This window comes from Sphaerodactylus townsendi, linkage group LG04 (assembly GCF_021028975.2).
Source record: "Sphaerodactylus townsendi isolate TG3544 linkage group LG04, MPM_Stown_v2.3, whole genome shotgun sequence".
In the NCBI taxonomy this organism is placed as follows: domain Eukaryota; kingdom Metazoa; phylum Chordata; class Lepidosauria; order Squamata; family Sphaerodactylidae; genus Sphaerodactylus; species Sphaerodactylus townsendi.
Window position 1 is genome coordinate 108,038,999 of NC_059428.1, and position 26,823 is coordinate 108,065,821.

Consider the following 26,823-nt stretch of genomic DNA (forward strand, 5'->3'; position numbering starts at 1 on the left):
TTCATTAGAAAAGGATGATGGCCAAGTAATTGCAGCATTTGTATGATGTGTTAAGTTTATTTTCATTTTACTGTAATAAATCTTTTCATCTTTTCTTAAGAGAGAGATCTTTGTTATATATTTATTCATCCAAAGATTTAACATTCATTAATACCATGGATGGAAACAATGGGGTTGTTGAACCAGACATCAAAAAGTGGCTCTTTGCTTATAGCTGGTGAAAAGACATGAGACATTCTGCTAACAGTGAGTGGCACCGTTCTCAACCACAAAAAGCTTTCCCATGACATAGAAAAGTCTCTTGCATCAGGAATGTTACCTGTACCAAAAGAAAGCACCAGTATTAGGAGAGCTGATCCATGGAATCCAGCCCAGTAGTTTTAACCTAGAACCTTAAACTCAATCAAGTAGTTACTAGGTGAGCAGATCTGCAGAGGTCAATCCAAAAAACGATGTACCATCACAGAAAAGTCTCCATGTGTGATCATCATTCACCAGATTGCCGAAGATGGAAGAATCTGAAGGAGGGAGTGTGTTGAGAATCTTAGAGAACAGTCAGGTTCATATAAGATCAGGCAGCCTCTTACAACTGATTCTCTGGTTGAAAATCTAGAGTATTTGTAAGTGGTCCCTTTTTTGTTGTCTGTTGGGAACTGATTCTCAAAAAGACCTGAGTGTGCTTTCCAGTGAATTTTGACTTGTCTCTGTATGTTACTTCTAAATAATATTTTTATTCATTGCAACATTTTTAAAAAGAGCAGAAACAATATTTGGATTACTTTAGACAAGTAAATTATAATTACTAAAGATGATGGTGAACTGGCATTGATATTAAAAGAATGGCAGCTCAGAAAAGATTCTACTTTCTTCCACAGAAACATGTAGATGACATGACGTGACATCATTACATCAAACAGTTCTTCACATTAACTCCATATTATTGGTTATCACCAGGGGGTAGTGAATTGTCTAGGATAGTGAACAGTGAGATAGTGTTACATCATATGCTTCTAACTACCCAGAAACTACTAGCGACATGGCTGAAATTTGCCTTGTTGCCATTTTCAGAAATTACTGCTATGTTCTCTATCATGCTGCATTCTACCTATAAGCTTCCTACAATAAGAAAATAATTTATGCCAAATAAAGGCTAAAGAAAGAAAGAATAAGAATAAGAAAATAAAGAAAATATTTTTTTTAACTCCCAGAAGAACAATGGCTGTAGGAGAAAAGTTAAAAGAAACCTGTGATCTGCACATGGGGCTAGATGTGGCATCCACCCAAGAACCAGTGATTATCACTTTAGAGAAGTTTGCACAGACTTACCTTGAGGATGGCAAAGAAGCGCCAATCCTGGAGATGAATAAAAATTCATATGCAGCTCACAAGTTTGTTCCTAGTGAAGAAAACTATTATATGCTGAGCAAGAAAGTCGGATTGATACAAGGTACAGTCTCTACTGTCAAACAGGGATCAGAACTTGGGAATTTCCTCCTGAAGGAGATGAAGAAAATAGAGGATTCAGACAAGTCTTCGGAGCATTACCAATACTTCTTTTCAACTCCAGATGAGGAAGAATGTAATGAGGTATGAACACTCTGCATTAAATTGTTTTTCTGTGCTACTCTCTCCATATACTCTCACTTTCCAAACTGTGGAGGAGCAATAATCCAGAGGCAGAGCACATGGCGTGCATGTCAAAAATCCCAGACCTGATTCCTGACCATCACTGGAAAGACCTACTGATAGCAGTTGCTGAGAAAGATAGCAGTTGCTGAGAAAGACCCAATCTAAGGCTGATTTCGCATGGGCCAAATACAGCAGTGTGAAAACGGTGTGAAAATGGTGTAAAAGGGTTTAAAACAGTGTAAAAGGGTTTATACTGTTTTCACACCATTTTCACACCGCTGTTTTTGGCCCATGCGGAATCAGCCTAAGACCTAAACGGTCTGCTGCCAACTAAAGTAAATGGACCAATGGTCTAATTCCATTTGATACAGGTTTTTATGGCACGTTTCATTCTTCATCATAGCTAATGTGCAACAACACACTTTAATTCATATATTATAGAGGGCATAAGTGAACTCAATTCTGTGTTGGATTAGGGTCCCTGTCTACTCTTACATTTTTGTCACCATCTTCTCTTTATCTGTACTGAGGCCATTCTTGCATTTTCCTCCTTCATGAAGCTTACATTGTCTTTGTGCTCCTCTCAAACAATATTTGTGAATATCTGATTGTTGTCAGTTAGACAAGGGAAGAAAGAATAAGCATTCTTGCAAGTGTGCTTTTTACTAGCCAGTAGATGCTAGAACCACTTTAATTGACTCCCATCATCTGCCCACACATTTTCCCATGATATTCTAAACCTTTGTCCTTCTCACACAATCTCACACAATTAAGGGAAATGGAGTGTTTTTGCCACAACTAGACAATAAATGTTATGTATGGTTGCCCATTGTCTTGTGTTAGAAATAATGATATGGGCTGCTTTATTCAGCAAACTTTGAAGCTTTCCTCCCATTTAAGAAGCTCCACATCCAGCTTCAGTCAAGAAAACATTTTCTTGAATCTAGCAATGCTTTGGTCAGTGAAATGAAAGTTGTATGTAAGACTCATTGCTGTGGAATTACTGGGGCCCCTTCCGCACATGCAGAATAATGCACTCTCAATCCACTTTCACAACTGTTTGCAAGTGGATTTTGCTATTTGCACAGTAAAATCCAGCTGAAAAGTGCATTGAAAGTGGATTGAGAGTGCATTATTCTGAATGTGCGGAAGGGGCCTAGAGCATCCTACCACGAATCTTGCTGGATGACCTTTGACCAGTCAAATGACATGAGTGCCAAACTGCACAGTACAAAGTCCTCATGTCCTTGTGTATCTGTCCTGGTCCTGTTGATCAAATGTGCTCAGGAATTCCATGCTCAGAATTTAATTTGCAGTCATGTATAGTCCTGATTTAAATCAGCTTTGCAGTGACAGTTCCCTCTGTGCCGGTTTCCTGACCTGAAATGCTGCGGTTTGCCCTGCTGTGAAAACCTATGTGTAGCCCATCAGTATAAGGGAGGTGGTGGCCGTGAAAATCAGTTTTTGTGGGCTATAAGAAAAATTTATATTTTGGTGGGAGCGCAGTATAATAAGGGCCTTTCATTACACATGGTAAACAGGTTTGGCCAGACTGAGGGAGACACCAGGACTTTGTAAGATACAGTTAAGCCCTCAGCATCACTTAGTTTACAGGGCTGTTATAAGATTAATAGGGGAGGGGGAGCTATATATGGTCCTTGGAGGACAGATAGAATAAAAATGTATTGGATACATAAGTGTCTAACACATAACTTCCTTTTTACTCTTTGTTTCAGACATCTGATAAGGCTGATGAAGCGACCACTGTTACTGGTCAGATACTTATAGCTGTGGCTGGTCTGAGGGATACAGACAGAGCCAATATTGAAGCAGCTGCAGCAATGCTGACTTCAGTTTTGAAAAAACAAAGAAAGAAACTGAGGACCAAGGTGCAAAAGATAAGGACCAACTGAGCTTTAGTTCTTATGAGTATCAGAAATTGAGTTTGTATACCCATAGAGGTCCTATGAATGTCTGATATTTGTTTGACAGTTAGTGGATTTTTCAAAGATTATAACAATTGTTTTTCTTCTAGTCTGTTAGCTTATTAACCTCTCAAGTGTGATAGCAATCTAAAGATATGAAATTAGTTTCCTGTTTTCATGACCATATATAAAATGCTTTAAAAATCTATAGATGTTTCCCATTTGAGGGAAACTCTGTAGGTGCAGTGCTGGGTTGCCAGCATGAAAATTAAAGAACCCTCTGGCACCAGGATCAAAAAGATGCACAAACTATATTAGCCCTGGATCCACAACAGACCCTCAGAAAAATATGTGTACAGATTAGGCTGCACAGTTCACAATTGTTGAGGTGCTGTGTGGTTTCCGGGTTGTATGGCCATGTTCTAGCAGCATTCTCTCCTGACGTTTAGCCTGCATCTGTGGCTGGCATCTTCAGAGGATCTCATCCTCTGAAGATGCCAGCCACAGATGCAGGTGAAACGTCAGGAGAGAATGTTGCTAGAACATGGCCATACAGCCCTGAAACCACACAGCACCCCAGTGATTCCAGCCGTGAAAGCCTTTGACAATAAATTGTGTTGTTTTTAAGTGTTTCAGGTTATCAGTGTTCTAAAATTTTCTCCAATTTTGGGACATTTTTCCAGTAGCCACCATTTTCCCAAGATAGTGGATATGGTCAATTCAGTATTTAAAACTCATACAGGATGCTCATCTTGGTGTCAAAATATATGTATTTGAAGTTGATAAAGCCAAATACCCTATTATATTAGTTATAGAGACAGACATTTTTTGTGTTTTGTTGCCATTTTGCAATATGGCAGATCTTTTTTCACATTCTTGGAGGATGCTCATATTAGTGTCAAACTGTATGTTTTGGAGCTCAATAAAACCAAATATACTAATTCGTTTGTAATAAAAATAAAATATTTTTAAAATAGTTGCAATATTGGGAGGGGTGGTACATCCAGAGAAACTGCTAATTTTTATTGTTTGTAATATGGTAATATTAGAACAAAATGCTACAGGAGATTTTTTTTTTTAACATGACGAACTCCTAATAGTACAGAAAATTGTTTGCAGCCTTAAATAACAGTACCTATTTATTTATTAAGTTGATTTATTTATTAATTTAAAATATTTATTAGCTTACTTTTTTGCTTAAGCGGATTCTGCATGGGCCAAAAACAGCGATGTGAAAATGGTGTAAAGGGGTGTAAAAGGGTTTACACCAGGGGTAGGGAACCTGCGGCTCTCCAGATGTTCAGGAACTACAATTCCCATCAGCCTCTGTCAGCATGGCCAATTGGCCAATTGGCCATGCTGGTAGGGGCTGATGGGAATTGTAGTTCCTGAACATCTGGAGAGCCGCAGGTTCCCTACCCCTGGTTTACACCGTTTTCACACTGCTGTTTTTGATCCATGCAGAATCTGCCTTACAGAACTCAAGACAGCTTACAGTATTAACAAAATGCATTTAACTGGTAACATAAAAATATAAAACCAGAATTTAAAATCGCAATTTAAGGCTGCTTTAATCAAATGGAGTTCTAAATTAAATAGTCTTCAGCTGCCTCCTAAAGTTCAGAAGTGAGGGAGCCAAGTGCAACACCCTGGGAAAGTTGTCCCATAATTGTGGGGCTACCAATGAAAAGGCCCTCTCTTGTGTACATGCCAAACAAGCTTATTTGATAGATGAGCCAGTTAGGAGGGCCTCTTTCTGTGATCTCAATTCCCAGGCAGGGATACATGAGAGAAGATGGTCCTTTGGATCCCCTGGTACCAAGCCATGGCTGATTCTGCACAGGCCAAATAGAACAGGTCGAGGCCCTTTTTAAAACCGTATGGAAGGGGGAAAGTTCCCACAGAACTCACACACACACACACACACACACACACCCAAAATGCTTATAACCTTTTCTATTTGCCAGAACCCTGGTTAAATGAAAATCACTAAATTAGTAACTTTGTTTAATCTGGGTTTCAAACACTTCCTGATTGCCTGTGCAAACTATAGCAAGCAGGAAGTGTTCTATTCCTACCCCCTTCTATCCAGCATTAAGGTGGAGTCCCCAGGTGGCCATCATTAGAGTGGATTCTCTAATATGCAACCACCATGCTGCACAGGTAGGTGAGGGGATTCTCCGGTGGGGGGGATTCTTGGCCGCACGGTTTACATGGAAACACTGCATTTCCTGTGTGAACTGTGCTGCCTCCTGCCACCAGGAGAAGTGAAAGATTAAGGTTGATTAAATTGCTGCAAGTCATCCTAGCAGCAGCCATATCTGGTTCTTCTTAAATTAGAAAGCAGAGAAGTTTAAGGAAACCGAAAGGGAAAGGATTCATTCATTACGTTTTGATATCCATTTTCTGAATAACAAAAGCCCTGTTCAGTTATTCCAGTTTTGTTGTTCAGCTTGTGCATGAGGAAAAATCATGTTATGTGCAACCCTTTTGATACACAGTCACCCTTTTGTATGACTAGGGAAACACATATATTTTTTCAACTTTGGATATTCACAAATGCATACCATCAAAACTGTTGGTATTCAATTGTATGTACCAAGGCTGGGAAATACATGCACTGCCTTGTTCACACAAAATGGCCACAGTGTATATTGAGGGGACCATAGGTAAAGCAGTACCCCTTTATGTGCAGTTTAGTGCAAAATTGTAAGGCCTGAAAAGGCCTAAGAGTTTCCCACATTTCCTGTTCTTTTTTGTTTCACTACCAAGTCTTTTCAGAATGTTCAACTAAGTTACAATCAACGCTGAGAATGTGGGGTTGCCAACTCCAGGTTGGGAAATTTCTGGAGATTTGGTGGTAGCCTGGACAGGAAAGGGACAGGAGAGACCTTAGCAGGTTATAATACCCTCAAGTCCACCCTCCAAAGTAGCTATTTTCTCCAGGGGAACTGATCTCTGTAGTTTGGATATCAGTAGTAACTCCAGGAGATGTCTGGGCCCCACCCAGAGGTTAGCAACTTTACGGAAAATCAACAGATATGAACAGGAACAATGATCAGAAAATACAGATGACTTGTAAGTCACCATCCCATATTTGTGTTATTTTTTTTTTCAGGTAACAGAAATCATCGATATTATTTATTTCCACTTACAAGCTATCCAGGTCCCCATTGCTAGAAAAGCAGCCATTGGGGCCATTTGCCTGTTGGCCGAAATGTTCACAGAGGACGTGATCTTAAGTCTCCTGAGACTCTCGCTGCCCAGTGACAAGTAAGGAATGGAAGTACTGTCCATATTTCCAAAGAGGAATACAAGGAAAAAAAGCTTCTTTACTTGAATGTGTTTCTGATTGCTCTGGTCAAGAAATGGGAAGACCAAAACAAAACCAATGTAATTGATTCCACCTTTTCAAAGTATCATCTTTATATCTTTACCAGAATATCATAGATAAATTTCCCCCGTCATTTGGCCCTAATGTATATTACAGTGCTGGAAAAGGTGCAGAAAAAGGCAGGGCCGAAGCGAGGGGGAAATGTGTCTGGGACATGCATGCGTCCTGCACCCTGCCACGCCCAACCCACCCACACCCACCCGCCCACCCCTCGCCCCCTTGATGCTACACCACTGGAAAAGGGGTATTTTGATGGAGGTATTTGATGAGGTATTTGGATTGGGGACTCAAAGTAAGTCACACACTGCCACCATCTATTCGTATCATAAGCATGCATCTTAGTTGAGATATTAATGTGTGTGTGTGTGTTTCTTTCCTTGAGGCATAAAGACCACTGGGTTAAAAACATCACAAGAAGTTAACTTTTTAAGGTATGAACATATCACTAAAGAAAGTAAGGGAGAAGTTAAGTTTTTGAACTGTTCCCTTATTGGGGAACTGAGATTTTTTTTTACAGATCAACACTTTTCAGCCTGCTCTAAGCATCTCTTCTCCATGGTTTCACTCAGCCAGACACTCTTCTCCCTCTCCTCCCTTCTCCCCCTCCTCCCTAGCTGCCAAATCCCAGCTGTTTCCCTTAATGCTGTTTTCCAATTCTCTCCTCCCAGCATCCTGTCAACTTTTACTTGTCACTTGTAGAAAGCGGTAGAACCTTTGTCACACAAAGTGCAGAGTCTACACGGGACCAAAACAGCACCACTGGAATGGTAAAAACACTGTTCTAGGAGCGCTGTTTGCACAGCTGCTGCCTCTGCATTGAGGCAACACTGTGCTTCTTCCCCCCCACCCCAACTGAGGCAGAAAAGCTGTTTCCCAGCCGGCACCACACAAATGGCACCAGGTTGGAGGCACCACTTTTTGTGCCTCCATTCCCCCCCGCCCCTTACCTTCTCTCCCTGTGGAATTCCACAGGGACAGGGAGGCACGCCCATGATGTCCTCCGACCCCGGGGGTCGACGGGCAGCACAAGCGTGTCTCCCCATCCCTGTGGAGCTCTGTAGGGAGAGAAAGTGTCTCCATGTGAATGTTCCTGGGGCTCCATCGGCATCATATATGCCAGTGGGAAGCCACTGTAGGGGCCTGTGCAGAATCCACCTATAAGAAAGGCTAAGGAATGTGGGCATTTTGTGGTAAAATCATGATACAAGTTTATAAAATTATGCACAGCATGGAGAAAGTGGATGCCAATAAGTTTTTCTCCCTTTCCCCAATTCCACACAAAAGAGCCCTAAAATGGGTTACAACATTATCTCCTCCTCCTTTATTTCACCACAACCCAATAAAGCAAGTCAAGCTGAGAATATGTGGCCAGCTCAAGGTCACCCAGCAAACTATCGTGGGGGTGGGATTCAAATCTGGGGCTGCCAGATCCTAGTTGGACACACTAACCACTACACTGCACTGCTTAGGTTTTCTAGTCCTCACGGTTGAAATGATAACTTTGAAACTTTGATGGCAAACTATTTGTAACAACTCGTTTAGCACCAAGCAAGCTTCCAGGTTTAGTTAACACAGCCTTTGAAATCCTGAGCATAATTACACTCTTCTAAATTTGTTGAAGTCAATGGGCCTGGAAGGATAAAACTTTGTGTAGGATTTAGGATGTTCTTTTATTGAACTGATTTGCATATGGATTCACACATTCAGGCATCTATACTAGAGTCACAAAGGAAACAGACCAGCAATGTTGGCACCTATACTCATGTGTTTTGTTTGTTTTGTTTTACTTCAGGCATGTCACTGAAATTTGGGAAGCTCTGGGTCAAGCTAAACAACCAGTCAGGCTCCAAGTTCTCGCGAAGCTTCTGGAAATGCTAAAAAGAAGACCTTGCCTCCAGAGAGAATCCCCTGACTTAAATATTAAAGACAATTGGTCCCTCCTGCCTCTAGCTGTGAGCCAAAGACAAATGTTTCCAAATTCCACAGCATGCTGCTATAGACTGTTGTCAGTGGACCAGAAGTGGGCTTGGTTGGGATTGGAGGCCACCGCCAAAATAAAGAGTTGTGTTCTTAATTTGAATTAATAGATTTATTGTGCCATCCTAAGCAGACTTATGCTTTTCCAAGTCCATTGAGGTTAATGGGGCTAGAAGGGTGTAACTGTCTTTAAGATTCCACTGTGAAGTACTTTAATTCTCTGTTGGACCATGGTTACATTTTCATTTTGTACCCTAGAATCCAGGTAGACCAGTAGTGAAGTATTTGCCTGCTGTATCATTCAATTTAGAAGAAGAAGAAGAGTTTGGATTTATATCCCCCCTTTCTCTCCTGCAGGAGACTCAAAGGATCTTACAATCTCCTTGCCCTTCCCCCCTCACAACAAACACCCTGTGAGGTGGGTGGGGCTGAGAGAGCTCCGAGAAGCTGCGACTAGCCCAAGGTCACCCAGCTGGCATGTGTGGGAGTGAACAGGCTAATCTGAATTTCCCAGATAAGCCTCCACAGCTCAGGCGGCAGAGCTGGGAATCAAACCCGATTCCTCCAGATTAGATACACGAGCTCTTAACCTCCTACGCCACTTCTGCTCTCTTAGCTTGCCATCTCTTAAAATAATATTGGTTTATTTGTTCTTGGAGAAGAAAACTTATCAGATGAGGGGGATGTGAAAATTCATCCTACAACTGCAGTTCCATTCATGTGGCCCACAGTTGCCCAATGAGCTTCATGACAGAGAAGGGACTTAAAACTAGCTCTCTGGCACCTTAATAGACATATACATTCTCTCTCCCTCTTGCTCTTCCATGTGCTGGTTTCTCTGATTATTTTTATGCTGTTGATACTTTGAAAGAGAAGTGCTGCTTTATTATTATGATATCTGCTGATAGTTCAGTTGCTGCTAGATTTTGTTGACAATTTGATTATAGAACTCATTATTTTTATTTATTTATTTATTTATTTATTTATTTTTATTGGACTTTTAGGCCATTCCTGAAAGGGCTCAAGGCAGCGTACAATCAAAACATAGCAAAGTCACCATAAAAGCATTCAATATATAAATTATTTAAAACCAGTAAAACAACACAATGTACTGATTATTGATCATTGTTGAGTATTGATCAGTTAAAGAACTGTTTATTTCGGATCTACCTGAGGAACATATTTTTCTGACAGCTCTACGGAAAGCAATGTTTTAAGTAACTTTTTTTAAACATTTCATTTCAGGCAACAAAGGCCCTTTGCATAATATTTAGGAATAAAAATTCCAAAGTGCCTATGAACAGCTTTTACGTGTCAGTGATCATCTTCTTGGTTATTCAGCTGAATTACTTGGTGAACTTTGCAGATGTTGAATATGGGATAGAGGAGAGTCTCAAAATATCAAGCTATATAAGGTAACAGCTAATGGGATACTAATATATAACAATACTCTGTTATCTGTGTCTTCAACAAAGATTCCAACAGTAGTATCCTGGACCCACTACCACAGGAGAGTCCTAACGTCCAACCTCGGAAGAGTCATTGGACAGTGTCCAAACCTTCAATGGAAAAGTCACTTAAGTAGGAGGGAGACTTCAGACTTGGCTTAATGGAGTGGTAGGATACAAGCCATTATCATTAAACATGTACAAAAGACTCACTAATTTTTAAAGATTACCCATTCCACTACTACACTGCCAAGATTCATGTTCTCATTCTCATCCTGAATGAATGTATTTAGTACGTTCTTTTGGCATCAGTAGAAAATAGTTTCCTATGCTTAGCACAGTCCTTGTAACAGAACTAGGAAAAGCTACTAGTTTAAGGCACTTTCTGAACTTTCTCATACTCAGGTCCTATATGGATTGAAAGCTCAAAATGGCACAGAAAAATAGCAACAGTCCCAAAATTGGCATCCTGCTCTAGTTATTGCATTGCATTAGTATGAGAATAATGAGCTTAAGGCACAAAATTTTGGTAACTAAGCTTTCGGTTAACCAAGTTTTATCATTGTTGTGGTTTATTGCTTCTGACTGTGATTGCTATGGATTACATCTGGTGATGGGTTGTGCTGTTGGTTGAATTTTTTTTCACTGATGGTCACTTGTTAGGTATGATTGGTTGTCATTGGGTGGGATTCCTTTCATTTGCATTTTATATTGTTTTGGGAGGCACTTCATGCACAGTGGAAGCAGATTATCAATTATTTAAATAAATAAATAAATACTCAGTTCCTTTCTTAATGTCATTGTATGTGTAGAGGGGAATCTGAGTTGTTCTAAGGCCCCTTCCTCACACGCAGAATAATGCAATTTCAATCCACTTTCAATGCACTTTGCAGCTGGATTTTACTGTGTGGAATAGTAAAATCCACTTGCAAACAATTGCAAAAGTGGATTGAAAGTGCATTATTCTGCATGTGTGGAAAGGGCCTCTGTGACGTTTCTGTAGTGGTAGTTGATTACTTCATTGTTTTTCTTGCTTATTTTTCATGCTAACCTAGCATTCACATACTCACCAGCTATCAGTGAACTGTGTTTGTTTGTGTGTGCATTACATGCTATCAAGTCATTTCTGATTTATGGCAATCCTATGAATTAATGACCTCCAAAATGTCCTATCATTAATAGCCATGCTCAGGTCTTGCAAGTGGAGGGCTATGGCTTCCTTGATAGTCAATCCATCCCATGTGGGGTCTTCTTCTTTTCCAGTTGCCTTCAACTTTTCCTAGCGTTATTGTCTTTTCCAGTGAGTCCTGTCTTCTCGTAACGTGACCAAAGTGTGATAACGTCAGTTTAGTCATTTTAGCTTCTAAAAAGAGTTCAGGTTTGATTTGATCTGGTTGCTTAAAGTTATTTTAATCTTTAACAGTTAGTTAAAACAGCTTCCAAAAGGTTGGATTAACTGCTTTTGAATAGAGGTTAAAAGTTAAAATTGGTCTTCTTGGCTTGCTATGTCAGATATAACACACCTGCTGGCTTATTTGCACTTGTGCTGATTATCTCATATTTAACAAATCTCCTAGACTGTAATCACATAATTAAGACAGCAGAACTTTAGAATGAGATGATGTTGATATTTTCTATAAATATGCAGTGCCATGACAGGCAAATCAGATTTCTCCAGATGGAAGTTTCAGAAGATTAGGCAAGATTTCTGGGTATGTGTAACTTGGGCTTGTTGATATTTCCTAAAAGCAGTGAGACAAAAACCTGAAAACTGGTTTACTTTTAAAATATTGTTCATTATAATATGACTAAGCAGTGTTAGGAACTTAGGTAATTTTAGCACTTGTTTTTACTGTAATTGTAAGGTTAACAGCCTTTAATAGATAAATCCTAGAGAATCCTTCTGCTAAACGATTTGAACAGGCAAAGTTCTTTCAAAAATTCTTTCATTCAGATTGTCTAATTTGACGGGGAAGAGTTAAGCCTCTGGTTACATTCCCGTCCAAATTACAACCTCTAATCGGCACTATTCTGCTCATCCACAGTTATTTAACATGTCTAGTGGCATCCTCTCCCTTGTGCTGCTGTTTTGGCACCATTTTTTTCTTCCAGGATTTTTTTTAAAAAAATGTCTTATATGAATCACATTGGAGCTGCCAACCAACTGATGTCAAGATGCCACATAACAAATAAGTTCTGGTTAGGTGATCGCACCCGGGAAGGCAAATTAAGTCAACAGGGAATGATGGCAATGCTTCTTGGTTCCTACTATCCAAACCAATCTGGGGCTGGTCAGTACATATGATAACATCACCATATTATGTTGCCAAATAAGTTAAGCAACATGATGACATTGTAGCCTACTTATCTTTGGCCACATCAATCTCCATTGGAGACCTAGGAAATAATATATGACAGCACCCTGTGGCTTAACAAACAAACATGAAATTGCTTGAACAAATTAACCAACTTTTAATCTTAACACAACTTTCTATCATTTAAGGATAAATAATAGTGAACATATATATATGCAGCACAACTCAATTGTACAAAATCTTCAGTGCTTTTTAAAGAAAAAGAGCACTCAGAACAGTTGCCACCACTAACAGTGTCCGATAATGAAAGAATAGCAAGAAAGTCCAAACTATCAATAAAGCAGGGCTTCTTTCTCTCATCTGGCCTTCTGCATCTGATGTAGCTGCTGCAGGTCTTTCCTCAATTTGGGCCTGTAAAAAATAAGTAATTATCTCAATTTTTCTGCAGGCCTTCCTTCTACTGCAGGCCAGATCAACTGAGGAGGGTTACATAATTAACAACCTAATACACCCTTCCATTATTTTTCTTTCTTATTGGGCCCAACACGTACCAGCTTACCAACTGCACATGCTCAGTGAGCTCTTATCCCCTGGGCCCTAAGATCCAAACAAAACAAAAATACTAAAATGGTATGGGTTACAACATCACTAGAGCAAAGAAAGCTGACTGTGAAAGACAACATGAGAGGGCAATGCAAACAAGTAAGAGAACATTTTCGCAGGCATTGCCCACAATAATAGAGACACTGCCAAAAATGTTTGCAAAAAACCCCCCAACAACAGCAAGTCGTTTTGTTTCATTCCTAATTAAAATTAGGGTTTCAAGTTTAATTAGAGCTGTGACTGTAATGTGGAACAGATTTCTACCTGAGCTTTCTAATTAGTCTGCCATGGGAATTCAGCATTTTGGCAGTGGCTTTGCTTCATCATGCCTGATATGTAATTTTTATCAGGAAAGTGACATATGAGCATGCTGCAGGAGAGGAAAATTTTAGTAGCGGAAAAAGTCCTCTACGTATAAAAAAATTATGCAAATCCCCCATGGCCATCAAGGTGACTTTCTGTGACCACAGAAACCTATCCTATTGCTTTTTAAAATCTGCCTTGCCTCCAAAGAGCTCAGAGCAGAGTTCTTCCTACCCCCATTTAATCCTCACAACAACTCTATAAAGCTAGCAACAAACTAATTGCTCTCAAAGCAATATTTTCATGGTTTTTCAGAGAATATGACTTGTAGAAGTTACAGAAGGGTAGAAGATACAGCATGATCCGTTAAAGCAAAAGCATCTATGAAGTATTTAATGGTTCTAGCAAAGCACATGCATTAAAAGTACCAATGCCACAGACTCCAAAGGAAGGTTATCCTTGCCAATCAAATGTTTTTCTTGTCCTTCATTTCAGCTGTGCTGTGGAAGCCTTAAAAGCTGTAATTAAAAGGGAGAAGAATTCTTGGATGTGTTTTGTGAGTCTAGCAGGAGGCTGGGACCTTTTGTCTTCATCAGAGAATTACCTTGAAGGAGTTCTTCTACTGGCCAGGTAAACAGTGGAAGAGTTGACTTTATAGTTACTTAGTGCTGTTCAGCATGACCTCTACATGGAAAAAAATGTTTATTTCCTTCCAGATCCATTGTCAAACATTATCGAGGGCTCGATTACGCCGTATTTACCAAGGTGATACCACTTCTCCATCACGGGGATGACAAACAGAAGCTAACAGCCATGGCCTTTTTCACTGCAGTAGGTCTTTGAGTAGCATCTCCAGGCATATGTATTGTTAGCTCTTTTGAGTAGCAGTGCCATTGTAACAGTGCCTTATGGCAAATGACTGAACATGTGCCTCTGTACCCTGCTGATATATAATTTATATACCTTGGCTTCCATGTCATCCTGAGCATGCAGAGAGAAAAAGGTATTCCTGCATACATGGTTCTAGAGCCGTGGTGGCGAACCTATGGCACTCCAGATGTTTGTGGACTACAATTCCCATCAGCCCCTGCCACCATGGCCAATTGGCCATACTGGCAGCGGCTGATGGGAATTGTAGTCTATGAACATCTGGAGTGCCATAGGTTTCTCCACCACGGCTCTAGATCTATCATTCTGGAATTTGTATCCCCATTTCTGAATTTCCCCATTTCTGAATTTCATCTTTTTAGCAGACTAATGCAGTGTTAGTTTAATGGCTAGATAATATGAAAGAACTTTTGGGCACCAAATATTGCAGATGAAGGAGTCTCATACATTGTCACTTAAATAAAGGATGAAAGTGGGAATGTTTTTTCCCTTATGATTATAGTCTGGTTTCTACAGAGTCATTGCTCCAGTCCAAAGTTATATGCTTCATTCTGGTTGTCTTCTTCACATTTCCCTTTCCACTGTCTCCCTTAATTTTTGGTCCCTACTCCTATTCCCTTCTCAGTATTCTGCTTCCTAGCTATTTTGTTACTTGGTCACCATTGCTGCTAAGCAACCAAGGGTGTGTAGGAAAGGGCTGAGTTGGAACTGCATAGTGTTGCACAAGGCAAACTGTGGAACCACTGGTATTTAGTCCAGCATGCTGATGTGACATCTTTCAGCAAAGGCAGAAATCTCTCCACCCCTTATATGTCCACACAGCGTCAGCAGCCAGACAAAAGAGAGCATGAGGCATTAAGCTATGTCAAGTTTCAGAAGACCCAAGGTGGTAGGGAGAAATGCTATCAAGCTACAGCCAACATATCAATTCCATAGGATTTTCAAGGCAAGAGGCATTCAGAGGTGGTTTGCCACTACCTGCCTCTGCATAGCAACCCTGAACTTCCTTGGTGCACCCTGATAAACTTCTGGCATATGATGCATTGGGCTAGCCTGGGCCATCCAGGTCAGGGCAGAGACATTATCAAAACAAAATTTAAAACAAAATTAAGTAATTATTCATATTTATTGACCTCTTATAATCTAAGGCTAGGACTGCCAAGTCTTCAGTCAAGGCAGGAGAGCCAAGCTCTTGTTCCCTGCCACTGTTGGTGTTGTGAGCCTAATGACATTGCTTCCAGAGAAAATCCAGAACCAATGGTGGTAGCTCTAGGAATCGGCACAGAGTTTTCAGCAATTCCTAGAGCTACCACTGCCAACTCTGGGTCTTCTCCTGAAATTATGTCACCATTGATTGTACTGCTGACCCCTTGCTCCCAGCTGTTTCAAAGACTCAGCCTGCCAAACCTATCTGAGGCTATAAACTGTTGCTTACTTAGCTTGTGTGTAAATCTGGTTCTGAGCAACTGGGTAATTTATTTAACTTTCCTAAAGGTACAATAACTGTGGAACAGGTTCCATAAACCAGATTCGATCCCAAGGCAATCAGACACTTTGCATTTAGTTCTGCAGTATTCAGATATTGTACTGACTTGCTTGGCAAAGCCTTAAAAATTGGAGCAAGCCCTATTACCCACACAAACTATCCCACTACATCTCATTATGAGATTGCTTGAGCCAGCCCTCGGGGGTGAGAAAAGTGAAGAAGGATTTGTCTCTAGAGGGATTTTGTCCGTCTCACTCTCTCTGCTCAGAGATGGTGCTTTGCTACTGCTGTTATTTTGAAACTGAGTTCATGTCGGCAAGCTTTTTGCTGTTTCAATTAGGAGCTACAGCAGGGCAAATTTGACTGTTTCTAGGACAGTGAGTCCCCATTTCCAGGTCCTAGCATTCAAAAACTTGCTGCAGGAAGGCCACAGGCTGCACACAGGAGGGGCTTACACCAAAAGGTCCTTTAGTATGGCTCCTAGGGCAGGGGTCGGCAACCTGTGGCTCTCTAGATGTTCATGGACTACAAATCCCATCAGCCCCTGGCAGCATGGCCAATTGCAGATCCCTGTCCTAGGGGGTATCCCTGTCCTAGGTTGCAGATCCCTGTCCTAGGGGGTATCCCAGGTAGTTCCAAACTAGAGTTGTATCAAATTGCCAGACATTGTTTAATGTGGTCACTGCATCTCTATCTTCAGCGAGTTTATAATTGCAATAGATCTATAACACCTAATGTCCTCTTCTATATCTTGTAGACATAATGGCGTATGTTATTCAATACTTTAAAAATAAAGGGGGAAAGGTCTTGGCGCTTTTTGACATAGTGTTGCTGTTTGTGTTGTTCAGCTGCTTTCTTCTGAGTCCACCTACACAGTACTACAGAAAAAGTATATCCTGAGCCTACTTAGGAACTGGAACACTGATTCAAACTCAACCTATCGTTGGCTCAGTCTCTACGGGATGGGCAATGTTGCTGTCCACCTGCAAAATGTGAGTGGAGGATAATTTTTTTTCCAATAGTGGTATAGAATTTTTTTTTAAGGAAAAGCAAACATTGGTCAAAGCTAATGTGGATTTGGCATACAAACAAGGCCTTTGTTGAATCAGAATGCGCCACTGGAAGGGTTGTAACTCAGTGGAACTGGCAAATCTTGTGGGAGGGCTTGCGGCTCAGTTGAAGAGCATCTGCTTTGCATGCAGAAGGTTCCAGGTTCAATCTCCAGCTCCTCCAGTTGAAAATATGATGTGAAAGATCAGAAAAGCCACTGCCAGTCTGAGGAGGCAGTGCTGACCTTCATGGACCAGTGGTCTGATTCAGTATAATTTCATCCCTGTATTCAGTGGGGAGCCCCTGTTTTGTTGTAACAGGGATTTCTCAGCCAGGGACCCTGGGCAGCTGTATCCAGAAAAGGCATTGTTGAGTGCCCTTGGCCCTTTCCACACAGCACAAATAAAACATTTTAGCCCAAAACGTTTTGGAATTGTTTTATTTCTGCTTCAAACCATTTTATTTGGATACTGGGGGGGGGGGGGAGTTGGCTCAAACTGTTTTATTCGGATACTGTAAACTAGTCATCTTTCCCCCAAAACATTTTCTAAGCTTTTCCTGCTTGCAGTGTCAAGATCAGGAAATTCTGAATTTCTTCTGCATGATTTTGAAGCTCTCACTTTCGTTTCTTTGGCACATGCCATTTTCTGCGACTTCAGTGATCCTCTGTGCTGTCTGCCATTTGCTGAAGTTTCCTATGGATGTTTTCTCATCTGGCAATGTGGCTGCCCACCATTTCTGCCATTGCTGTGCACTAATACATTTATTTTCACCTGCCAATTATGCGAATGTGCTGTTTTTCCTTTTTTTATGACACCGTATTGGCAAGATTTTGAGTCTCTGTAGTTTTGAAGGGAGGATGGGGTATGAGTCTGAAATTGTGTGCATCGAGGAATGCTGCTGTAAATTTTGTTGTGCATGCACAATGACAATGAAATGCTTATGCTTATGCTTATGTGTGTTTTAAAAAAGCACAGTTTTCAACTGAAATGTCTTATTTTGGGGGGTTACGCAGAAAATTATTATTTTGAAAATATTTCTATAACATTTAGCCAGTGTTTTAAATGCTTTGTGTGGGAAAAGCCTTTGACAAAAGGTCAGACACAATATAAAGATCATAAAGCCTGAATTTGGGAAGTAAGAACTTTTAAGAAACAGGATCTAATCTGAAGAAGAGCTGCAGAACTTATTTTGGATGTAAAACTCAGATAGCGAAGCCAGCCTCTAAATGGGACTTGGGTATACTCTGTGATTACTGCTTATCTCCAGACTACAAAGATCAATTCCTTGGGGGGGAAATGGCTGATTTGGGGCATGGACTTCATGGCATTGTACCCCGCTGAGGTCTTTGTCCTCCCCAGGTTCCACCATCAAATCTCCAAGAGTTTCCCAAACTAGAGCTGGCAAATCTAAGCTCAGGCTTAGATCCCATGGAGAATTTCCATTAATGGAAGGGATTTCCATCCCTACAGTATGACTTTATTACCACCCCCCTTCTTACTGCAGTTCAAAATGACCCCCTGCATATTGTTCCTCTGGGTCCTTCAGGAATAGCATGAGATGGGTAATTGGAAATATACAGTAGGAGAGGAAAATTGGCAAAATTACCTCCCTTCTGTCTATGAAAATCTTCCATGGGATCCAGCGTCAAGCCTTGAACTATGAAGAGTTCCTCTGAACACATATAGAGTATATTTCCCTTGTCACCTAGTATGATGCCTAGACATATGCCTCCAAGGTTACAGAAGAAGTACGAGATTCAAATAGACTGGTGGGCCAATAATTCATTTTAGCAGGAAGAGCAGAGTAACCTGCTGGTGTTCATTTTGGAGGGCTTTTCTCAAAGCCACAGCTTTTAAAACAGTGTATTTTAACAGGGGTTATCTCTTTTTCTCCTTGTAAGGCTGCTGAATCTGGAAGGTGGGGCTTAACAGGGGTTAACAGAGTTCATCTCTTGTTCCTCTTTGTCCTGAGAGGTGGGGCTTTTGTCCTGAGAGGTGGGGCTTTAGTTCAGTCTCTGGAACCAGCAGAGAGGAGTAGCAGCAGAAGAGACTTGGCCAGGAAGAGCAGAGTGACCTGCTGGTGTTCATTTTGGAGGGCTTTTCTCAAAGCGACACCTTTTAAAACAGTGTATTTTAACAGGGGTTATCTCTTTTTCTCCTTGTAAGGCTGCTGAATCTGGAAGGTGGGGCTTAACAGGGGTTAACAGAGTTCATCTCTTGTTCCTCTTTGTCCTGAGAGGTGGGGCTTTTGTCCTGAGAGGTGGGGCTTCAGTTCAGTCTCTGGAACCAGCGGCAACCAGCAATTTTAATTTAATTTTTTTGTTTTTTAAATTAAATTAATAAGGACATATTTGACAGATAGTACGTGCAGATAGCTCCAGGGGGGCAGTGACTAAAAGCTTAATATTTAAATATCTAAACAAATCACATATGAAGGCAGAAAGCCAGCAGGGGGATGGGGGCTTTCCAGTGTTTTGCACTGAGTGTCACATGTATGACTATCTGCCACTAGGACAGAAGTCGTGGGTGTGCCCTCGCTGCAATGAGCTCCTGGCACTCAAGGAACGTGTGCGTTCTCTTGAAGCCAAGGTGGCAGACCTTAGATGGGATCCCTTCCTTAACTGGTGATCAGCTATCCTCTCGCACTGAGGATACCCCTCGGGGAGGTGGGGGGCTCCTTGTAGTGGGTGATTCGATCATTAGAAATGTAGAGAGTTGGGTTTGTGAGAGGCGTGATGACCGCATGGTGACTTGCCTGCCTGGTGCGAAGGTTGCGGATGTCACGCTTCGTCTAGATAGGCTTTTAGACAGTGCTGGGGTGGAGTCAGCAGTTGTGGTCCACATTGGCACCAACGACATTGGGAAATGTAGCCGGGAGGTTCTGGAAGCTAAATTTAGGCTGCTAGGAAACAGGTTGAAGTCCAGGACCTCCAAGGTGGCATTCTCAGAAATGCTACCCATTCCACGCGCAGGGCGAGCTAGGCAAGCGGAGATACAGGGTCTCAATGCGTGGATGAGAAGGTGGTATAAGGCAGAGGGTTTCAGATTTGTCAGGAACTGGGGAACCTTTTGGGACAAGGCAGACCTGTACAAACGGGACGGGCTTCATCTTAACCAAAGAGCAACCAGGCTGCTGGCGCTCAACATTAAAAAGGTGGCAGAACAGCTTTTAAACTGATCAATGGGGGAAAGCCGACAGGAGCTGAGGTGACTTCGGTTCGGAATACAGTATCTATGGGGATGCAGACAGAGAGGGAGGTTTTTCTAAATCAACCACATACAAGCGAGGAACATAGCAATGTGCATGTGACAAGGGATAGTGTCTACAAAAGACTTGAGGGTAAAGCACATAAATCCCAGGTTAAGGACAGAGACAGGGTATACAGGTGTCTCTATGCTAATAGTAGAAGCATTTGACCTAAAATGGGGGAGCTAGAGTACAGAGTTTTGAAGGAGGACTTTGATATAGTGGGCATTACAGAGACATGGTGGAATGAGGAGAACCAGTGGGATGCTGTTATACCAGGCTACAGGCTCTATAGGAAGGATAGGACAGGGCGCATTGGGGGTGGAGTTGCCCTTTACATCAAAGAGAGCATAGTATCACATAAAATAGACAATGCAAGGGGAGCTGGTTCCCCTACAGAATCACTGTGGATATCAATACCAGGTGTGAAGGACAGTTTAATATTAGGAATATATTATCGTCCCCCTGACCAAAGTGCACAAGAGGATTCTGAGATGGAAAAAGAAATTAGAGAGGCCAACAAAAACAAAAATGTAGTGGTAATGGGTGATTTTAACTATCCCCATATAAACTGGAAAAATGCATGTTCAGGTCATAGTAAGGAGAGAGCATTCCTGGATATGCTAAATGACTGTGGCTTAGAGCAGATGGTTGTGGAACCAACCAGGGGAGAGGTGATCCTAGATCTAATTCTATGTGGGACCCAGGACCTGGTGCAGGAAGTCAGTGTTGTTGAGCCGATAGGGAACAGCGACCACAATGCTGTGGGGGGGGGGGTGGGCCACTGCGAGTAGCAGAGAGCTGGACTAGATGGACTCTGGTCTGATCCAGCTGGCTTGTTCTTATGTTCTTCTTATGTTCTTATGTCTTAGAGATGACTCCTGGAAAAAAATTCACATTTTAGCAAGTTTGAAATAAGACTACTTGAGGAAAAATAAAAAATCCTGAGGACAGGTTGAAGAAGAAGAGTTGGATTTATATCCCCCTTTCTCTCCTATAGGAGACTCAAAGGGACTCCAAACTCCTTTCCCTTCCCCCCTCACAACAAACACCCTGTGAGGTAGGTGGGGCTGAGAGAGCTCAGAAGAACTGTGACTAGCCCAAGGTCACCCACCTGGTGTGTGATGGAGTGTACAAGCTAAGCTGAATTCCCCAGATAAGCCTCCACAGCTCAGGCGGCAGAGCGTGGAATCAAACCCGGAAAAAGCTGTGTGGACTTTCTCCGTAAGACATATTATTTGTGCTGTGCAGAAAGGACCTCACACTACAATGCATTTGTCTTAGTTCCCCAGAGGTTTTTTTAATCACCTCTATGTCTGTAGATATTTACATTCATGTTTATTGGGAACTTGGCAAGTGTGTGCACTAGGAACCACATGGTGTCCTTTTTGCACCCAATGTGCATGACTGCCAGTATGGTAACAGGGCAACATACTGCCTCCATACACAAGAATACAAGCATGGAAAATCTATGCATTGCCCACCCTGGGCAATACAGTGATCACCTATATTGTGTACATTTCTCCCAATATATACTGTTGGCAGACTCTCGTTTCTGGTGAATGTAATGTCTGCAAAGTCCTTCTGTCATCTGATTTCTGGGGGAAATTCCTTTGCCTGCTTTTGTTTTGCAGAGTTGTAGAGAGAGCTTAAACCAGTGCAAGGTCTTCCTGGGATGGACTGTAAATGACAGCCAGGACTCTTGGAACGTCACCTGCAAGCACCTTGTGAGGCCACTCTGGCACACTGTGATCCACTCATTACTTTTTGTCATTTCAAATGTTGAGAAGAACTGGGAGGGGGAGGGGCAGACTCTTTTGTGAAGAATTTAGCTGGACCCCCTGCCATGTCTGTGTCAAACTATTTTGGGAAATCCATTCTTCAGAGCAGAGAGGGCTCTTGAATGGGCAGGTATACGGCAAGCCAATTATAATGATGACACTGCCAAAGGAACTGATGAGCTGACCAGGTTTGGTGCTTAGGGCACAAACTAGGCAGGAGTGGCCACAGGATAAAAGATGTGGCCTGGCATAGGAGAAGGCACATTCATTTTCGCCTCTGCCTGTTTAGGATCTGTCCAAGAAAAGGCGCAAAGACAGTGTCTTCGAATTTGATCCTGGGCCATGTGAGAGGAGGCTCATATCTTTCCCAGGCCACTGCCGCCTACTCAGCTTGAGCTAGCTCTGGATCCCAAGCAAAGCTAACACACGGGTTCAGACAAGGAGAGGCAGTCCTTTATGTATTGGGTTCCAAGAGTGAAGGGGTGTTAATGCATGTGTCCAACCACAGCAAAAATTAGCTTCAAAATGCGTCACATACCAGTGCTGCCCACTCTGAGCTAAGAAATACCTGGGGATTTGGGGAGGGGGCGGGGTTGGGACCTGGAGAGAGTGGGGATTGTGAAGGGGAGGGGCCTCAGCTGGGTGGAATGACAAAAAGTCCACCCTCTAAAGCAGCCATATTCTCCAGGGGAACTGATCTCTGTTCTCTGGAGATCAATTATAATACTGAGAAATCTCTATACCTGTTGCTTGGCAACCCTATCCATACTTCACACTGAAGTGGAAAGAGAATATTAAAATAAAATCTGAACCACCAAAATTTCTGATGGGTTCCTATGCTACTGGGTGATATTATGTATTTAATAATTAAATTTGATGACTTTTAAAAATGAATTTGTGGTCGCTATTTCTCCTCTATTGTTAGTAAGGAAGTTATTCGCCAGACCTTCAAACTTTTCTGTTGATTTCAGAAGGGCCCTTTGTCCGTAGGCATTACAAAAACCATTGATATAGATGGACATTCTGACACATATCAAAATATTTGCCTTTTAGGTTAAAGAGTACCCAGGAAAACTAAGGAACTTTCTGTACCAAGCACAGGACTACAGTCTAAATCATCAAAGGTCGTCAGTAACCGTAGCCAACACATTTATAAGTAAATAGAACCACTTTCTCTTCCCTAAATATGACGTTCCCTAAATACACCATAACCCTACTACTTTACTTATCAACAGGAACAGCCAATCCAAATTTGCTCAATGACTTTTTATCAATTCTTAAACATAGTCCACATAGTTTATCAAATGCAACTTAATAAAGATTTCTCTTTCTTTGGTGTACACCTTAGTCTCTTCAGCCCGCTGCAAACCGAGATGGATTGCACACTGCAAATTTTTTATTTTGATATTAAGATGAAGTTGTTGGACATACTGCAAAATAATAACAGGTTGCATCCATTATTTTTGAATCCGAGTGTATTTTATTCCATTTTTGTCCTTCGCATGAGTGCCCATTTTCCATGAAAAAAAACAATCCATTTTCTTTCTGCCCCTTTGCACTAACCTGCTTTATTTACTTACTTACTTACTTACTTACTTACTTACTTACTTACTTACCTACCTACCTACCTACCTACCTACCTACCTACCTACCTACCTACCTACCTACCTACCTACCTACCTACCTATCTATCTATCTATCTATCTATCTATCTATCTATCTATCTATCTATCTATCTATCTATCTATCTATCTATCTATCTATCTATCTATCTATCTATCTATCTATCTATCTATCTATCTATTTATTTTGCGATGCAAATGGAGCTGCGCAGGAGCAAGCATTCTGTTTTTCCTGCATTCTGATTGGCTCTTCCATCACTGCAGTCCCCCTTCCGCCCATTCCAGCCCTCTGCTAAGGGAACCTTTCCCACTGGTGGAGAATCTACAGTAACCCCAGGAGCCCAATCAGGACCTCCCCCTCCCATTTCTCCATTGTGGAAAAAAAGATAAGGGCTTTGAAACCACGATACATGTAAACATGAAGCATAACCCCCCCCCCACGCTGTTATATACAAAATAATAAAATCTGTCCAAAAACGGAGCAAAGCAATATGTCCCATCCACATCCAAAGGTGTGCATCTGCCTAGCTACATGCTCTGAGCACCCAAAAAATAATAAGGAAAGGAAATGGGGCCATTGCTCACAATGGCCCTGTTTGTTGTGAATCTGTTACTGTATACATTTGGGTAAAATGGTGATCACAGTCACTGCCATGGGGAGAAAACATGCTTGGAGGATGTGGGCTATGGTGGGCTATTGCACAGGTTGGCAGCTCAGGTGGGCTATTGCACCGGTTGGCAGCTCAGCAGGAACAAAACTGGCATGATGTAAGGCAGCAGAACGGGCAATGTAGTGGGAAAAATAAAGAGGTTGGGCACTTGTGCCATTCCTTCAGGAGTGGGTTCAACCTGGAATTTTTCAAAAAGATCACGATTTTGGAAATTTTTGAAAAACCCAGGCTCAGGGAAACATAACAGGCCAATCCTGCTTTGGGGGAGAGTCCCAAACCGAGATATTTCCCTTTGTCAACCCATTATATTTCTACTGTGCAGAACCCACCTGAATCCTGTGGGCCTGTGACAGTTATTAAAAGTATATCATGTGGGAATTGTGCTTTGCACTGTTTTGAAGGAGGATATGTTTATGCAAGTATACACAGGGAGGCAGTGAGTGTAGTGGGAAGAGGAGTTAACTGGAAATCTTTCTCATAAACCCTTGGAATGCTTAGCCTCCTATCCATTATAAGGATGTTTTCTCTTAACTTTTGGTAATAACACTTGACTTGGTTTTCTGTTTTCATGTGAGAACTGGATTTATAGTCCTGATTCTTTGTTTTATGTTTTAAAACCATGCTCTGCTTTATGTTTGCTTATGGTTTTGCTGTTTAAAACCAATAAATATGTTTTAGATTTATTCCTCAGATAGCAACCAAGGTCATGGTAGAAGGTGAAGGCAAGATATAAATAGAACCCATCATTACTAGAAAATGTAAGAAAATTAAACTGAATTCAGTGTCAATGGCCCTTTTTATTTACATTCAGTATGGCATATCTTTAGACACCATCTTCGAACACATGGAATCTGGCTCTGTGCAAAAGGAAGAAGTGGACTCCTTACGACAAGGTAAACAATAGTATGCTCTGGTTCAAGGCAATGATTTGAATTGCCTTGTCTTACAGGATGTTGTTGTCTATTGTTGTCTATACACATGAAAACCGAAATAAAATAGAGGACTTATAAAGCAATCTGTCTCAACCACTGGTACACAAATCAGTACCCAAAATATATATTTATATTGTCTTTCACCTAGGCCATTTTTATTTATGAACTTAGGGGAATTCTCTATGTTTCTGGACTTTTCCTGGTGACTAGGGTGATTTGTGACTCTGGTGGCTGCAGCATATGCTGAATACCAGCCAAGAGGGCATTCTTGGAGATTGCCAGTAGAATTGGATTCCAGCTCAAGGTCATGGCATTTATATATCTTCACTTGTAAAACCAGTGTTGCTGTCTCTTTCCCACCTTATTTTCAGAACAGCATGCATGTGAAAGTACACACTCACAAAATAGTCTTGTTCAGTTGACACGCTGAGGGTGAAAATATAGGGCAAGGGAGTGGTAGGAACAAGTAAGTTAAGCTTCCCTCCTGCCTAATGCCATCACTGGCACATGTACACAAACTGTATTTGCACAGGCTGCATCTATATGATTGGAACATGGCTTTTTCAAATGTTCATGCTCCTATTTAGAATTGGGCAATCCCTTGGGGGTACAAGGGGCACAATTTTTGATTATGCCCTCCTTCCAAATAAGACCTCTGATTATTCCCCTGCTATTCCTGCACCCTCATTACCTGCAGAAGCACAATTTTTGAGGCACATGGGGCAAACAAGAAGTGAAAATCAGCAAAAATTGCCCCCCTTAAGTGCATGGAAATTCCAGGCAGGATTCAAGCCTCTGTGGGTACATGCTGTACATCAGTGGTCACCATACTTGTGTTCTGACAATTGCTTGTGCTTGTCACACTCCTCTCTATGCTTCTTATTTTCACCATGGATTTTCACCTAACTAAACAAAGCTCCCTCTTTCACATGCAGGAACAAATAAACATTTGGCATTCATGTAACTATCACATTTTTATCTGTAAATTGTGGTTCTCTACATTACAACATAGAATGCTCCTTCGTTAATCAAGCTGTGTCTGGAACAACGGAGAAAAGTGACATTTCTGCATTACACTGTTGATCTCTTTTCTGCTTCTCTGTTCCAGTTTTCAGTTCTTTGCCACCAAAAAAGGAGCATCCTGTCCCTATTGTCATCACTCCCAAATCAATGGAAGAGTGCAGATATTGTCCATCAATATTCAGATGTCTCTGCTATTTCTCAAGGTAAGCTGGGCTTCAACCTGTTGTGTGGAAATGAACTGAATGACATCAATAACAGCAATTATTACTTCTTTTGGCAACAAGAATGAACCTTGTGGGATTGAAAGGAATAATATTGGGTGAGGGGATGCAGTGGATAGCTGATGTAATACTGAAAAGATTTAGACTTTGTACTGGTTTTGTTATGCAGTGTGGAATTTGTCAATTCTTGGAGCCTCCTGAATAAAACAATTCACAGGTCAAAAGAGTGTGTATCTTACCTTTACTAATAACCTAATAACATTTTTATTTCATGGGGCTTTTCTGTCTTACAGATCCCATTCATGA

At 41.4% G+C, this 26,823-nt stretch overlaps 1 protein-coding gene across 1 annotated transcript; it reads left to right on the plus strand.

Moving 5' to 3' along the window:
- Positions 1-1,215: 1,215 nt before the first annotated feature.
- On the plus strand, positions 1,216-26,823 carry LOC125431348 (maestro heat-like repeat-containing protein family member 6). The gene is made up of 14 exons (XM_048494112.1): positions 1,216-1,587; positions 3,366-3,518; positions 6,673-6,827; positions 8,741-8,900; positions 10,171-10,340; positions 14,090-14,224; positions 14,311-14,425; positions 16,817-16,960; positions 18,812-18,841; positions 21,902-21,994; positions 23,102-23,204; positions 25,169-25,234; positions 26,382-26,499; positions 26,811-26,823. The coding sequence occupies exons 1-14, from the start codon at positions 1,216-1,218 to the stop codon at positions 26,821-26,823; spliced, it is 1,827 nt and encodes a 608-aa protein (XP_048350069.1).